General features: G+C 44.3%; 1 protein-coding gene across 4 annotated transcripts in view; it reads right to left on the reverse strand.

Moving 5' to 3' along the window:
• Positions 1 to 16,953, reverse strand: part of Dis3l2 (DIS3 like 3'-5' exoribonuclease 2) — a 320,053-nt gene that overhangs the window by 84,013 nt on the left and 219,087 nt on the right. For all 4 annotated transcript variants that reach the window (XM_055616630.1, XM_055616632.1, XM_055616629.1 and 1 more), the window contains one exon: positions 6,682 to 6,794. In XM_055616630.1, the coding sequence (XP_055472605.1) occupies positions 6,682 to 6,794 (113 nt within the window). The remainder of the gene's footprint in view (positions 1 to 6,681; positions 6,795 to 16,953) is intronic.

Below are 16,953 nucleotides of genomic sequence, written 5' to 3' on the forward strand. Positions count from 1 at the left end.
ATCTATCTATCTATCTATCTATCTATCTATCTATCTATCTATCTATCTATCTATCTATCTGTGTGTGCATGCGTGCACGCATGCATGAATGCATCTGGTTGTCTGTGGCTGTGTGCAGCACCTGGGCATGAGCAGAGGCCAGAAGGCATCAGATCCTTTGCAATTTGAGTTACACGTGTTTTGTAAGGACACCTGGCTTGTTAACCTGGGTACTGAGATATCTCTGAAGTTTGGTCATGAGTATTCAGAAAGTGCTCTTAACTACCAAGCCGTCTCTCCAGCCCATGCATCTTCCTTCTTACTACACCTCATCTGGTGACTACTTGTAATCCTGTTCAGACAGATGATCTGCCAGTAATCACTACATTCTCTGTTTTAGCAATCCTATTTGTTTTTTTTTATTATTTTATTTTTTTATTAATTATAGTTTCTTCACTCTGTATCTCAGCTGTAGCTCCCTCTCTAGTCCCTCCCTATTCTACCCACCCTCCCTCTTTTCCTACCATGCCCCTCTCCCAGTCTACTGATAGGGGAGGTCCTCCTCTCCTTCCATCTGATTCTAGTCTATCAGGTCTCATCAGGAGTGGCTGCATTGTTTTCCTCTGTGACCTGGTAAGGTTACATCCCCTTCAGGGGGAAGTGATCAAAGAGCAGGCCAATGAGATGATGTCAGAGACAGTCCCTGTTCCCATTACTAGGGAACCCACTTGGACACTGAGCTGCCATGGACTACAACTGTACAAGAGTTCTAGGTTATCTCCATGAATGGTCCTTGGTTGGACTATCAGTCTCAGAGAAGACCCAGATTTTTTTTTTTTTTACTCTCCTTGTGGAGTTCCTGTCCCCTCCAGGTCTTTCTGTCTCCCCCTTCTGCCCAAAGTTTGGCTATGAGTCTCAACATCCGCTTTGATACCCTGCAGGGTAGAGTCCTATTTGTATTAGGTCCTGTTGCTTTTACCTTTCCCAGAAATTAAGGCGCTGGAAAAGCTGCATCCAGCAAGTGGATGAAAGGGGCCCAGATGCTTTTGGTTGGGCCAAGAAGTCTTCACTAAAGACTAGACTCCATAGGTTGGATATGATGATAGAGGCAGAGGTGAAAGATCCTGAGCTATTCAATAACACCTCAAGTTTACAACAACAAAAAACAAAAAGAGCAGGGTTGGGTCCTCACCGTCAGTGGCCAGGAGTCATATGTATTGAGAGTTACTAGGGAGAATCTGCCCTCTGCATTTATATCAATGTAGGTAGTACCTGGAGAAATAACTTCTCCATTTCCTCACCCTTTGCCTTTCCTTCCTTCTTGCTGTGTGTAGGCATTACTGGAATTGGAGGTGACTGTCCAGCCAGATATAACATTGATAAACCCTTTGGAGAGTCTATGAATGAGGGTCTCTGCCTATGTGAGGACGGTTACTTGAAGCTTCAAGGAACAGACATGGGGAAGGGACCCTGGTGTTGGGATATGTTAGCCCTGATTCTGGATGAATTCGCCTTTATCCAGAGTACTCAAATAAGTTTCTACTTGAAATAAAGGCCACTCAACTATTCCCAAAACTAAGCATAACCTATAACCCTAAAGAAGCCCATGCTTCTTAGTCCGCCACTTCAGGCCTCTTTCCAACCCCCACCCCTTAGAAACCCCTGTAATTCATACCCCAGCAAGCTCTACTCTACATGCTGTTCCTCAAACACACTGCTTCCAAAGCCTTTATGTAATTCCTCTGTGTGTGCGTGTGTGTGTGTGCGCATGGCATGCCTGCCTGTGTGAGCTTCTGTGCACCACCAGAAAAGCTAAATCCTCTGGAACTGGGATTACTAGTGCTTGTGAGATGCCAGGTGGGTGTTGGGGGCTCTAGAAGAGCAGTAAGAACTCTTAACTGATCAGCCATCTCTTTAGCCTCTGAACACCGCCCCCCCACCCCTTAAGCCTGTGCCTGGAAGGTCCTCAGTACCTATTTCTCTCTAGCTAGACATTTTCCTAAAATGTGTGACATTGTTAAAAAACTGACCTCTGTGTCATCTCGACTCTTGAAGAAGCTGTCTGTACCTCACTCCCTCCAACCCAGGCAGACATGACTTCCCTTTCCTCTCAGTACTTTTATAACCAGGGCAGCCCAGTGCAAGTGCTTGTAATGTGTCAGCCTTTTCTGGTCAGGACCAGGACCAGTATTCCTTTCAGCATTACACCCCTGACACTTGGCACAGTGGTCCTCAGTACTGCTACACGGTGAGAACGATAGATCTGACAGAAGAAAAGGCAGAGAGCTTGGCAATGCTTCAGACCTAAGCCCAAAGTTCAGTCCGGACAGAGCTTAAAGGCTGGCTGTAGAAAAAAGAAGTAATGATAGGACCCTGACTTTCTAAGCATTCTGGACCAGGGCTTGGGAGAGTTGAGGGAACTGGTCATTCAGGTCAGTACACCACTGCCCAATACTGCTGGGTGGGGGTACCAACAAGACTATAAAATCTTACATGAGCCTCAGAGAGCAGAAACATCTGCTAAAGCCACAGCAGGCAGGCTGGCCAAGTTCAGCAGTGGGTGAGCCAGGACAGCCCTGTGACCAGCTGAAAGGGCCACAGAAGGGAAGCATCAATCATCTGGGTGCGGAAGAACAGGAAGGATGAGCAGTGACATCAGGCCAGACTCACAAGTAATGGGGGTCTCCCTCTGTCTGAGAGGTCACACTCTGTCTTTTTAAGCTGGCTCCCCAGGTAACTGTCCTCTCACACCTTCAGTGCTCTCCAGATCTGCAACATGGCAAGCCGGTTTAATCCCTTTCTCAGGACTTGGAGGTTTTTACACCAAGGCATGCTCAGCTAGCTCCTGGCTCACAGACTAAAGAAACCTAAAGGAAATAGATAATGCATTTGCTGGCCAACATCTCTGCTTAAAGGGTTTCCTTTTTCATATCAACACTTCTATGAATTCAGAATTTGATCAAATCTTTGCTACACAGTTTGACATTAACAAAACAGCAACATTGACAATCTGCTGGTGTCAGGAGGAACATCTTAAAACTCTTTGGACTCTGCATGAAGACAGGCTTCCAATCCCAATCTTTGATCTCTATTATAAAGCACTACCAATAAAATATCCTCGAGATTTATGGGCGAGCTCTCATTTGAGCTGTTTCACACCTAAAATAACATGCATGGCTGGGCCAGCAGACAGAAAGTTTAGGTTTAGGTTTCAACTGTTTAGGTTTTCTTTTACTGTTAAAACTTAAATTCACTTATTTATTTTTTTCTAATTACCTTAAAACTTAAAATTAAATTGCATTTCTTTCCCAGAGAAGGCATTAGCCAAGCAGATGTCACAGCCTCTGAAAACCATAGGGTCAAGTTCAGATACACAGTTATCCCCATCCTAACAGGACCATCTCTGTCAAAAAGAAGGGTGTGTTTTAACGTTTAAACAAGCACCATTTACGTTTATCTTTCTCTTGACTATGTTCCCTTGTTAACAAGAGTTACTGAATCCCTATACTGGAGTCAAATCTCAAGGAAAAGAATTTCATTTAAAGCCAGTGAGCTAGGACCTGGACCCAGGATTGGTTCCACTGTATATTGTTCTACTCTCTGGGATCATTCCCCAAACCAAGCTTAGATTGTAACTCTGACCATCAGTCATTTATAAGTTGGCATCTCAAGGAAAAGAAGTCAGAGCCACCTTTCCTATAGATGGAAAATCGACCGGGGAATGCCCATCCCCCTTCCCTGGAGTGACAGAGTTGGGGAAAAAAAATTATTTGGCCAAATGAGAGAAATGAGAATATGCACAGGGAGAGGCAGCTCACCAGCTTTTAAGAAGACCTTTACAGGCAAAGGAAAGTGAAAACAGCAGAGAAGTTCCTGGACACAGTCCTTTAAGAAACAAAACTGAGTAGGAAGAAAGGTCAGAGCAGAGGTTCAAAGGCATCAGAATGCACAGCTCCTGCTGTCCAAGGTTGTGGGCCAGCGCCTCAAGCTCCTGCCAAGCTGGAGGCAGGGCTAGCAGTGGAGACTCATAGCGCATCTTCTATTAGCTCCCCACCTTCAGAGTTAGCTGCAGAGCCCCATCTAGCACTCCCAAAGAGATTCTTGAACTGTGACAGTCACCAAAAGCAAAGTAAAAGGAACAGAAAGGAAAAGATTCAGCTATTAATCTAATCCTGTTCTTTTGGTTTCTGATTTTCAAACAGAACTCTTGGTTATAAAGACAGACCACAGCTCTGAGACTAGAGAAAGCCTGCTCTTCTGCTCAGAGGAAGAGGCTCCAATGGTGTCTAAAGTTCTCAATTCATTGGACCCAAAGGGTAGAGTTAAACAATTGTAAATGGAGAGTGTTTCACACTTACTCACTTACAAAGTCTTTAAGGGTAAGAGAGCATTTCAAAGATTAAGCTCCCAGCTTCCACACTAGAGTTTTTGTAGCTACAAGGGATCTGGAAGCTCATCTTCCTTCTTGCAAGTCTGGACGAGGGAAGAGCTGAGTTTGGCCGGCATCACTATCAGGCAGGGAGTATACATGGATGCCAGAGGCCTGAGGTCAAGTGGGGTCACTGTACAAATATCACAACTACATTCTCAGGAGGTACAAGCTAAGAAGGGGCCTCTAGAGCTTAATGTTTTCTTTTGTTTTTCTTCAAGAATGCTTAGTACAGATACCAAAAAAGACAAAGTTGAACAGAAGTCACTCTCCCAAAAGCGTGTATGTGCTTTTTGTGTGTGTCAGTGTAGGCATGCATATGCTATGGTGCATGTTTGGAGGTCAGAGGACAGCCTTGAGTGGTGGCCTTTACTCTCCAGCTTGCTTAAGACAGACCAGGTTCTCTCTGTTTACCACTGTGATGATTTTGTGGCCTGCCTTAACAGCATCTGAACAACAAAACTACCAAAGTACTAAACCTTTCTGGGGAGCTTCATGAAGTAGGAATTCAGGTAGCTAGGAATACACTTGTTTTCAAGGCCTTGTTTGTTGTGAATGCTTTCATAACAAAAGAAACCAGCAAGAGAAACCAGCAAGAACTAAGAGAAAGGGGGAGATTGTCTTATAAAGGATTAAAATTCTCAGCCCCAAAGGCTTATGAAAACCTAGACCCTGGAAAACCTTTTTCTTGGTCCTCTGCAGTTCCCCTATGTGGGGAGAGACTTCAGAACTTCAGACGGGCACTCCAGTAATCATTTTAGCTAAAATAAACAGGGAGATGGAGAGGCAGCAGCCAGTCTGTTTGTGAAGCAGAGTTCATGGCCTTGTGTTTCTCTGCCAACACTGTTGGCACACAGGCAGCTTGTAGTGGAGAGAACAGGAAGCTGTACCCCTTCGCTGGGTGATGACATCTGGAAATTCTCAGAATGCAGTAGGTGTGACACTTACCTAGTCTCTGGTCCCTGAGAGCTGGGGCCAAGTAAGCAATATCTAGCTCCCAGAATGCCTTGGGATGGGTTGGCAGGAGGGGGGACAGACATTTTACCTTGGTACAGTCAATGATCAAATGCCTAAAGTTATGGTCTAGAGTATGGGATTGGGGAGAGAAGTTTCAAGCTATTGAGTTCATGGGAGTCAGACAAAAGTGAACATCCCAAAATAAGATGAGCCAAAATGAGCAGATGAGCAGACTGTCAGGGAACAAAAAGACTGGATGAACCCATGAGTTACACTGGAAAATAGAGATATTCATGTATGTTCTTTTATTTACAGCTGTCCTGAGGCCTACTGCAATGCCTAGCAGGCACTTGGTACCTGGTAAATCTTTGTTAGAGGGAGAGATTCTCATAGTTACTTGTAGGGATATGCCAGCTACATAGGATGAAATACACGTATTTCCTTCTCCGTGCGTGTGTGTGTGTGTGTGTGTGTGTGTGTGTGTGTGTGTGTGTGTAAACCAAAGGTCAACATGGGGTGTCTTTCTCTATCACTCTCCACCTTATTTTTTGAGATAGAAACTTTCATTAAACCTCAAACACATTGCTTGGATAGATTTGCTGACCAGTGAGTTTTGGAGGAACAGTCTCCCCCCATTTCCACTCATGCTAGAATTACAGATGCGTGTCATCATACCCAGCTTTTATGTGGCTAGTGAGGATCCAAACTCAGGTCCTTACGCTTACATGGCAGACATCTTACTTATTGAGTTATCTCCCAGTCCCTAGAAGGGATATAATTTCTTCCTTTCATAGCTGAGGTGAGAGAATCCATCTGAGGGACTCTGTGGGCCAACTGTAAAGTACAGGTCAGGACAGGCTTCGTGTCCACATTTATAACAAGTGTTAAAACAGTTTCTCAAAGGCCTATTGTAGAAAGTAAATTGTCATCCCATTCTGTTGCTACCGTCTGAGAGTGGCCACTGATAACAAATGATTGGATGTGGGTGGATCCCAACCAAACTTCACAAAAAACCAGTGGCTGTTGTGGGTTGTCTAATAAGCCCTTCTTTGGAGCAACAGTTGGAAAGTAATTATTTTCCCTCATTTCTTCTGAAGTGGACCACTGTTGGAGGCACTGGCTGCTCTGAAGATGAGGCCTGAGATGAAAGCTTTGGCTTCTTTCAAGAAATTGTGCAGTAGAAAAGGGCAAGCATACTTCCAGTGCCATGCCCATATTTTAGACCTTACTAGATCTGAGAAAATATTCAGAAAAGACATGTTCTTTACTAAGTGGACACACTTGGTGAAATCTAGAAACTCAAAGCTGATGTGTACCTTCTGGACCAAGTAGACACTTGTGGCCCTCTCAGCAGCCACCTTATCCAGAGAGGACCCCTCAGGAACGAAGAAACTCACGTCGGCAATATGGACGCCCACTTCAAAGGTGCCTGGAATCAGATAAGAAGGAACGTCAGCCTGACGGAAGGTTAGCAGAATTCTTCCTGGGATCCTTTCCAAGGGTGCCAGTCATAACAGCCACAGGCTCAGGCTCTGAAGCATGGGTCACTGCTTTAGTCTTGCCAGTTACTTCTAGCTCCTGCGACTTGTGTGGTTGTCACTTCCCCCAACCTACACCAAACAGATGGAGGGGCTTTCACTGTGAATAAATCTGAGGGCCATTTTCACAAGCTATTCCCATTTCTGAAGGTTTCTTATCTTTGGTAAATCCATCATCATGTTTGGAAGAGACAAGCCTAGTGCAGAAGCAATAGTTTGCTTGTTCCTTTCTCCTGCCCTTCTTTCCTTCCTTCCAATAGCCCAGCTCCTACAAGGGCCACCAAAGAGGTAATGCCCAAGTTGGTGGGACTGTCTCTTAGGGCCACCAGAGAAGCAGTTTATAAACTTACAATTTATTCTTAAATGCCCTGTTAATCAATTTTCAAATATGGTATGACATATGAATATATGTATATGTACATGTGGATATACACTATGTAATACATACACGGATATACTTATGTTTACAGAAACACACAAGGACAGCATTTAAAAACAACATGCTCATAAAATAGGCACTTAACTTGGAGAAAGGTAGACACACTAGAGATACAAGCACAGGGTTGAAGGTGCTTAAGCTAAGCATGCACCTGATGCACGTCCCTACACTGTCCCTGTTGACAGTGACTATTCTTGGCATGAGCCAAACAGACCTTTTCCTGAGCCTGTTTTTAAGGCCCAATGTGGACTTCATCCAAGAGGGTCTCTCCTGTGAACTCAGAAATGAGGGACAGCATATGTTGGCAGTTGACAGGAACCACCTTCATCTGCATACTCAAACCAACAAAGAAAATAACAAATCTAAGAAATAGGGAAAAATCCAGGTGACCTCATTTGAACTCCAGGATCCAGCTGAGGTTGAACCTAGTCTATTTGTCTACTTGGCCATTCCTGAGCTAATGAACACGCTTTTGGTTCTGACTCATTGAGAGCCCCATCTGATATCAAGGAGCTTATTAGCACATCCCCATCTGCTCCTTTGGTAACCTGTGTGACTGGTCCTAAGGCTCCAGGCATTCTTAATTTTTTTTAAAAAAAAAATTACATTCTTATATATATATCTATGTGTATGCATGGGTTGGGGTGAGCATACCATGATGTACATGTGAATGTTAGCGGAAAACTTGATGGAATCAATTCTTTTCCTTTAACCATGTGAACCCTGGGGACAGGAGCTTTTACTACTGAACCATCTCACTGGCCCAGGAACATTTAGAGCTTTTACTGCTTTCCTATTCCTCCTTCACTAGGGGGGTAATTCTTACTTCTATTTTTAAAAATGGGGTGCTTAAAATAAGGAAGGGCTAGAGCTTATTCTTCAATTGTTCTGACATATAGTGACTGTCCGTTCGTTGGGTTTTTCTGTACAGTCTTGCAGCATTTACAAAGGAAAGGCCAAGTCTAAAGGCAGCCCGATGGCTGCTATGGGATGGTGCAACCGATTGGCTTAGCTTCCACAAGGAAAAGGCCGGCTGGGTAGCTGGGAGAAACCAGCCTAGCTCCAAGTTGAGAAGCCTTGCTCTGACAGGCATGCAGCTAGGCTGCTGGGGCACCGAGTGCAGTGAACCCACCCATGATGCCTGATGCTCTAGGAACTTTATTCCAAAGGACCACAGGCAGAAGTCTCGGATGGCTTAGCTTCTAAATTCTGACATTTTAAGTATTTAAAACTAACACTTGAAGAAGGTAAAATAAAGGGTCTTCTTTTGAAATCAGGATATAATATATGGGTCTCACAGGTAAATATTGACTAAAGGAAAAGAGAGATGACTATTACATCATGATATAAACCATAATTTTAAACTTGGACTCTTTGTTACTATACATGAACTTTCTGAACTTAGTGAAAATTGACAAACTGACAAAGAGTTCATTGCAGGAGATAAAACATGGTGGAAGCCAACCAAAATATATTTGAGGGACTTGAATTTCATTCTGAATTCCCTGCAGAGCCTCTCAACCCAGCAAAAGATACTCTCTTATTGTCTACTTTGAACATTTTTTATGAAAACCCTAAATAAATATTTTATTACATATATTTTCATAATGTGAACTTGCAGAACTCTGGAGACAGTGGCACTGAAGTTTTTATTCTATGGAAGAAAATAATGTACCTACAAAAGGCCCGATAGTGCTGCTGTCAGACATTGAGGACTAGTGTTGTGTTTTAAACGCTCCCTCTTAATGTCTATCAAAAGAATATAAAACTATTCCTAAAAAAGTTTTTTTTTTTTTTTTTTTTTTTTTTTTTTTTATCTACTGGGGCAAAGGGGACTCCCATGAGTTTTGAGGAGCAGTGAAAGCAGAGAGAAAGATTTCCCCAAGGCCATTTATGTCTGTCCCACTTTGTACAGAGGCTGCAAAACTCAGAGGAATACAAACATTCCTTTGAATGAACTGAGAAGAATATCAAACCTCTTTACTCCTGTAAAATACTAAAAGACTGGAGATAGGGCTTAGAAACCAGCCCTTCCTTCAAATCCAGTTCCCCAGATGGTGCAACCATTTCTTGACAGTGTCCTTGTCATAGCCTCAGGGGTGGGGCCGTCCTCAAGGTGCGGCTGTGGTCTGTCCAAGTTTTGAAAGAGCACATGTGCTCTTAATTGCTGAGCTATCTTTCCCATTCTTGCACAGACCCACGATACACAGCATGAATGAAGACTCTGGTTGATGCCAGCGTTAGGCTAGGCGCCCATTCAAGAAATTCCCACTTTTAAGGAAGACAGGGCCGAATGAAATTAGTAGATACACTGGTGTGACACAGGGCAAAGCATATGGGAGTGAGTCAAAGTGTAATTGATGGGAAAATAACACAGTGTTTTGTAATCTATGACAACTACAAGAACATAATATTGACAATGATGTTCAATAAAAATGCTAATCAGGGCTGAGGGATGTGTCTCAAAGATATATCACTTGCCCATCATGCACAAAGCCCTAGGTTCAATCCTGTCCCTTATAACGCTAATCAGAATAGCAGGAATAACCACTTTTAAAATATATCTCTGTGCCAAGGCTTCTGAGTACAATCTAAACATTGACAAAACCACACCCAACAGATTGCAAGGATAAATCACCTGAGGCCAGGGGAGGCTGCAAATCACTGGTCTAACATAGCCCAGCCAGGATGTGATAAACCCCAATTCCAAGCTAGCTTGCCTTCTGAGCTTTTGTTCCTTTTATCCCCCCAACCCCCAACATTCACAACCCCCACCCACAGTCACCTCCAGGACAAGATGAAACAACCTAATTTTCTGTCTCAATGGGCCACAGCTCAAAAACCCTCCCTATCATTCATGACTCAAGGGAAGCCACATTCTTAGCTTTGGATTCAGAAGTCCTTTTCCTAGCCTTGTTCACAGCCACACCCCTGTCCCTGAAGGCTCTTTTGGTTCTTACTGCCAAGCTCTTTAACCACTTGTAGCAGGGCCTGATTCTGGAACAACCACTAAGCCATTAACTCCAGTTCTCTTTAATTAGAAGAATAAGTCCTGGAAACCCCAGCAGTCCCTTTTTAAATCTGTAGCTGACAGTCATCTTTGGCTGGAAGCAGACTGCTTGTCTCAACCACCAGAGGCCTGGCCAGCACCGAGAACCGCCTAGGCAGAGTTGGTGAGATGAAGGCATTGGCAGTCTTCCCTTAGCCAGGGCAAAAGTAGGCCCTTCCAGACCCGGGTCACCTGAGAGTGCTTGTACCACTACTGAGAATGGGCCTTGGTGACACAGGCCCTTCCTAGCTCCAACACAACACTCCTCACAGAAAACTACAGCACATGATGCAATAAACTGCGTATTTGTGTCCTCTCCAAATTCATGTGTTAAACCCCAATCCCCTGTGAACAGAGTCAGAAGATGGGGCCTTTGGGACGTGATCCGGCCATAAGGTTAGAGCCCATACCAACGAGATTAGAGGCCTCATACAAGAGATCTCAGAGTCTGAGACAGTATCTCAGTGCTAGTGTCCTTGCTTGGAAAGCTCAAAGCTGTAGGTTCCACTCTTGAAAGAAAAATAACCCCCCTCAAAAAACCCTCCAACAGTATCCAAAACAGCCCTTGTCCCTTCCACTATGCAAACACAGCAAAATGATGTTCTTTATGAACTAGGAAGTGGGCTCTCAGCGCCTTGATCTTGACCTTCCTAGTGTCTAGAACTGTAAGAAACAAGTTACTATTGTGCATGAGCCTCAAAGTACTTTGTTGTAGCAGCCAGAAGAGAGGCATGTGCTGTCTGGGTCACTAGAGAACCATGCCACTCAATCCTGAGATTACAATAGTGTCTCAATCCTGGGGACTTTTCCTTCTCACTCTTTTCTCTGCTTGTCCCATCCATGTGTTTGTTTCATGCCTCAGAGCTTTGCCAAGCTAACTTCTCTGCTAAGCCTGTTTTCCCTGCACTGTTCAGTCTATTCATTTCTGGGCTTTAGTCTTTTCACCTAACCAGACACTTCTAAGTTCAGGTTGAACAAGTCTACTAGTAAGTGCTATTTAGCTGTCTCAAAGGCACCTCACATGACTCCTCCATAGCCAATCCATTTGCTGTTCCTGATCCAGGAATCGGATTCACCATCACCACCACCACCACCCATCTACCTTACCACCCACCCACCACTGCCCACATAAAGCAACAAAGTCACCTTCATGGAACAACTAAATCCAGGACCCACTCAGGCCTCTGCTGACCCAGTCATATTGTACTCTGCGTTCTGAACTTCTCCAGTCTGCCCAGACCTCCTCCCTACCTATCCCCACTTTACTAGAGTGACAGCATTTTCTTTAAGGAAGACCTTCCTAGTTCCTCACTGTTCCCTGTTACTGCGCAAGCCCACCTCTGACACGGAAGACTGTGTGGAAAATACAGGCCTGCCTGTCGCTCTATGGAGCCCTGCTGCTCTGGCTCTTGCACTCCTCTCAGTATGCTGTCTTGTCACCACATGGCAACTAATTTGAAACCAATGAAGTTCCTCTTCATGCCTGTCTCTCCCAAGCCTGGAACTCCAGCTACTCCTCCCTCTCTCTTTCTCTCACTCCCTTCTTCCCTCCTTCTCTCTCTCCACCCACATGTGTCTATAAATGTGTGTGTATGTGTATATGTATGTGTGTGTGCATGTGTGCTCTTCCCCACCTATTCCTACAGCTCCAGTTGTCCCTCACATCATCTAAGGGTAAGAGAGGGCTTTCTCTGGCAGGACTGTTCTAATGACCTGGACCAAGCTGCACTACATCCCCTTGTGTGCCTTCCTACACCTTATTACTCCTCTCCCAATATCAGTTACCACATGCTCACTATCAGCTACTTTCCTACCCTGTAACCAGCTTGAAGGACAAAGAAAAGGCTTGATGTTTAGCCAGTGTTTCACATCAACTGAATGAGCAGGAAAACAAAAAAGCAGAGGCTGAGACTCATGGCCAAACTTAGGGCAGAGTGCAGTTAATCTTACAAAAAAGGGGGAGATAAAAAGACCTGGAGGGGATAGGAGCTCCAAAAGGAGACCAACAGAGCCATAAAAACTGAGCCCTGGGACTTCTGCAGAGACTAATACCCCAACCAAGGACAATTCATGGACAGGACCTCAAATCCTGGTTCAGATGTAGCCCATGGACTCAGTATCCAAGTGGGGACCCGAGTAAGGGGAATAAGGACTTTCTTTGGCAACAACTCCGTGACAGGCTGATCACCTTCCCCTGGGGGGTGCAGCCTTCCCAGGCCACAGAGGAAGACAATGCAACCAGTCCTGATGAGACCTGATAGGCTAGGGTCAGATAGAAGGGGAGGACATCCTCCCCTATCAGCGGACTAGGGGAGGGGCATAGGAGGAGAAGAGGGAGGGGGAGTAGGATTGGGAGGAGATGAGGGAGGCGGCCATAGCCGGGATACAAATTGAATAAATTGTAATAAATGATAATAATAAAAAAAGAAAAAAGAAGAAAGGTCCTAGGGCAGACAGGGCTGTGAATGATGGCTGGTCTAACTGCCCGTGCAGAACCAGGTGTCCCTTGGTGGCTTGCACAGAGAATATCCAGTCCAAGTCTCCATCCTTAGGTGACTTCCCAGGGCAGTCTGCTTCATTCTCAGATAAAAACGGCACCTATGTATTCCACCCTTCTCTTTCAAAGCCAAAACACATTTCCCTACAATTTTTATTTGCTGTTCTTGTTCCAGCTTAAAGGAATTAGAAATTGCACAGAACAAGCCCATGTCCTTAGGGGACAAAAATATGTCTAAGAGAAAGAGTGGTACAGGGTTGGGCAGAGGGTAGCACCAGCTGTGTCTGCTGCCAGCAGCATGGAGCTTCTGGAGCTCATATCCTGCAGGTGAGACACCACATAGCTTGATTTTTGAATGATCTCATAATCCTAACACTCTTTCCCACATGTTCTTGACAACCACCACCACCACTCATTCAGCCATCGGACAAATGCTAGTAAAGCTCCTACCATGCACATATCAAATAGTTTTTCAGGGGCTAGGACATAGTCATACAGAAGGACAGGCAAGGTCCTTTGTATGGAGCTTGTATTCTAGTGAAGAGAGAATAACCACAACTGAGTAAATAATGAGATTATAAAATCTACTTAAGACAGTAGACACTGGATAAAGTAACAAGGTGGAAGAGAAGGCTTGGCATGTCTCCTAAGTTTCGTTGTGATGGCCTCTCTCTGAAAAATACACCAAAGCCTGCAAGGTAGAATGGACCATGGACCATGTCAAATGATCACTGGCAGGGCACATCCAGAACAAAGGGCTAGGGGCAGGACAAGCTTGGGGAGGCTAAGAAACAAAGAGAAGGCAGGGAGGAAGGAGAAGATAGGAAGGAGAAACCTAGTGAAGTAGACAGGCCTAATGATAGGAATGCTGGATCTGGATGAAACATGTATATTTCATTTCGACAGAGATGGGAAGCCACTGGAGAATGGTAAGAGACAAACAGACTTTAACTGAGTATACCAGGTTTACATTCTCATTTAGCTGCTGGCCTCATTCTGCATATCATGGGTCTATTGTTGAAGTTTATGATAATAATAAACTGCAAACAGTAACCCCAAAGAAAGTCTTGATCCCTTAAGCATGGTGTTGCCAGGCAATGAAATGAGCTGTTTGTGAGCTGTCTGTGCCGCAAGCACAAGCAGAGGATGAATGCAAGCATCACCTAAGAACTCCCTTTCCCCCCAGCAGTAGATGCAGGACTCAGACGGGCTCCCACCCAACCTGTGATGGAATATACTGTTCTTGGGGATTACCCTCTTGACCTCATGGCCAGAATTTCCAACCTGTAAGCCATTAAGAGAGAGATCTGGTTTGAGAGCTCAGAAATGATAAGCTGACCAAAGGGGCTGAGAGAACGCAGGCAGCAGAAAGGGCTTCCCTTCGGGTAACCCATGCACCCTGGCCTTGCTTGGTTCTTCTGAAGTGTTGAGACAGACTAAACATCTGAAAAACAAGTGGGCTTATATCACCTTGTAGCCACACAATAAACTCCCTTTTAGCCGGGACAAGCAAAGTCCCGCTGACTTTGGTGGAAACACTGATGGAGTTGCTAGGTAAGAAGGACAATTCAAACTGACGAATTCCAGTTCTGTGCGGTATTTCGTTATGTAATCTCCTCACACAAAAGTTGACCACCGGGATGGCATGCCATGGCAGCACTCCATGGCCGTGACGTGGTGAGGATTTGAGGCTATTTCTTAAACTTAGAAGGAGTTGAAGTAATGAAAAATTCCAGGATACATAAATCTGAATGTAATACAAGGTCTGTGAGCAGGAGGAGGATGTTGTCTGGCACGGCTGCTCAGGTGCCCCTCAAGGCCAGGTCTGGAAGAGTTTGTAGATTTTTTTTCTTTCTTTCTTTCTTTCTTTCTTTCTTTCTTTCTTTCTTTCTTTTCTTCCTTCCTTCCTTCCTTCCTCCCTCCCTCCCTCCCTCCCTCCTTCCTTCCTTTCTTTCTTTTTCCTTTTGCTACCCATCAAAGGGTTAAAGAGGACCTCTAGTTACAAACTCCTTAACTGGTGAGCTCACCTTCGGGAACTAGGCAGCTTAAAGAACCTTTCCCCTTCACTGTTACAAAGGGCTATATCAATCTGCAAGTACTCAACAAAACTGCCCACACAGCAATTTTTGTCATGTTCAATCTAATTCTCAGGAATCTCAGTTTAAATTTATACGAACAGCATGGAAGAGGAACACCCAGGTAGTAAATTCCACTTTTCCCCTTCCAAGTGATTTGAGCAATGGTCCCCTTCATTAACAGGAAGGAGAACGAGGAGCTGAACATGTGAGGCTGGCACAGGCGATGTCTGGGAATTTCCAGGCTTCTCCAAAGTGAGTGGGGAAAGCCTGGGTCAGCCGGTCAGGCCTGGGAAAGAGCACTGAGCACATACATCTGATCCTTCCTCAGTGCCAAGACAGTGAAGCTCAGGAGCTGGGAAGGACCCTGGGAGGTGGTTACAACTCAGAGAGTAAAAGCAACAAAAGCTAGGGCAGGGTGGGTGGCTAGGGTAGAAAGGAGGGAGACTGGCCATGGCTTAAGGGTTGCAGAAGCAACAAGTAGTTTTATTATACTGTACTGTTGGCTGTCTCTTATGCATGTTCAAAACTCTCCACCCCACCCCACCCCCAAAACCTGCAGGGCTGAAGCCAAGGAAAGGCTAAAAAAAAAATGGAGTAGGACAAAATACAGTTAAGAAAAACTAGGTGCAACTTTTAAAAGAGAAGCCAAAGAGACAAAAGATGGTTATAGTCTGGAGCAGAATGACAATGTCCCCAGTAATGACTTCTGGACCTTGGAAAAATGAAATTATTCCTGACTTTGTGGTTCACATCTGTATTTGTTTTCAGAGGCATCATGAAGAACAAAATAAAAACTGGAAACCAGGCTTAAAAGTGCCTGGAGAGAGATATATATATATGAAGATGCATGTCTGCTGAGTGTCAGGACAGTGAACTTCTTCTTGCTTCAAAGTATATTCTAATTTTTCCATGATAAATGTCTCTCTTGTTTAAGTTTTAGATCACTTTTTAAAGGCACGGACAAAATACTGCATCCATTCTCAGCTGCTCACTGCAAGCCAGCAGGAGGCCGTGAAATGGGTGCCAGCATCCTTGATAATTTTCTTGGTGGACGGTGGCAGCTAAAACTCTTTGCCAGCAGGCTCTATAAAGGTGACCTTAGGCACTGGGCATACCCTTTCTAAGCAGGAAAAACGATTCAAGCCAGAAATGGGGTTCCAGTGTGCATAAGCTTACGCACTCATTCTAAGCATTTTCAAATGCCCCCGAGTGCCTGTGTGTGGCTGTCCCAGAATCCTAGTCTTCCTCTACTGTGTGGTGCAGTGGGCACTGTATGATCCCTGCTGACAGCTCCCCTCCAGAGCTCAACACGCCTACATATATGTTTGACTACAGAATTTTAGCACATCTTCATGCTTGCTTATGGATTGATTCATCCTTCCTTCATTCTTCCTTCTTTCCCTCCATTCTTTTATCTCTCTGCACACCTTTACTTGTGCTGTTGTTTCTGACACAAGGTCACACATAACCCAAGCTGGCCTCAAATTCAACCCACTATGTAGCACAGTCTGGCCTGGAATTCCTGGTCCTCCTACCTCAACCTGAAAAAGGGCTTACAGGCATGCTCCGCCACACTCAGCCATCTGTGAATTTTTTTCTCCTATTAACAAGATATAATTATTAGTTTCTAAAATCAAAATTTAAAAATATGTAATTTTATATATTTCAAAGAATATGTCTATCTTTAAATATCTAGGTACTATGTATTAAATATAATTATCCACTACTTAATTCAGTATAAATCTGTCTTTCACTTGGAATTAAAATTTTCTTTATCACTTTAAATTCTGAGAGGCAAAAGCTCCTCACCTTATACTTTAGTGATAAAAACTTAGAAGGGCTCTTTTCTCATTACAGAGATACTTTTGGTGGGGCTCTTTCCAGTGATGGTAAATAGCTCTTTTTCAATTTCATCCATTCATTCATTTCTTAGCATGAGTAGAAGCCATTTTCTGACTTTATAGAAGTAGACAAAACAAAATTATAC

Source organism: Psammomys obesus, unplaced genomic scaffold, assembly GCF_907164565.1.
Source record: "Psammomys obesus unplaced genomic scaffold, mPsaObe1.curated_primary_1811, whole genome shotgun sequence".
Classification (NCBI taxonomy): Eukaryota; Metazoa; Chordata; class Mammalia; order Rodentia; family Muridae; genus Psammomys; species Psammomys obesus.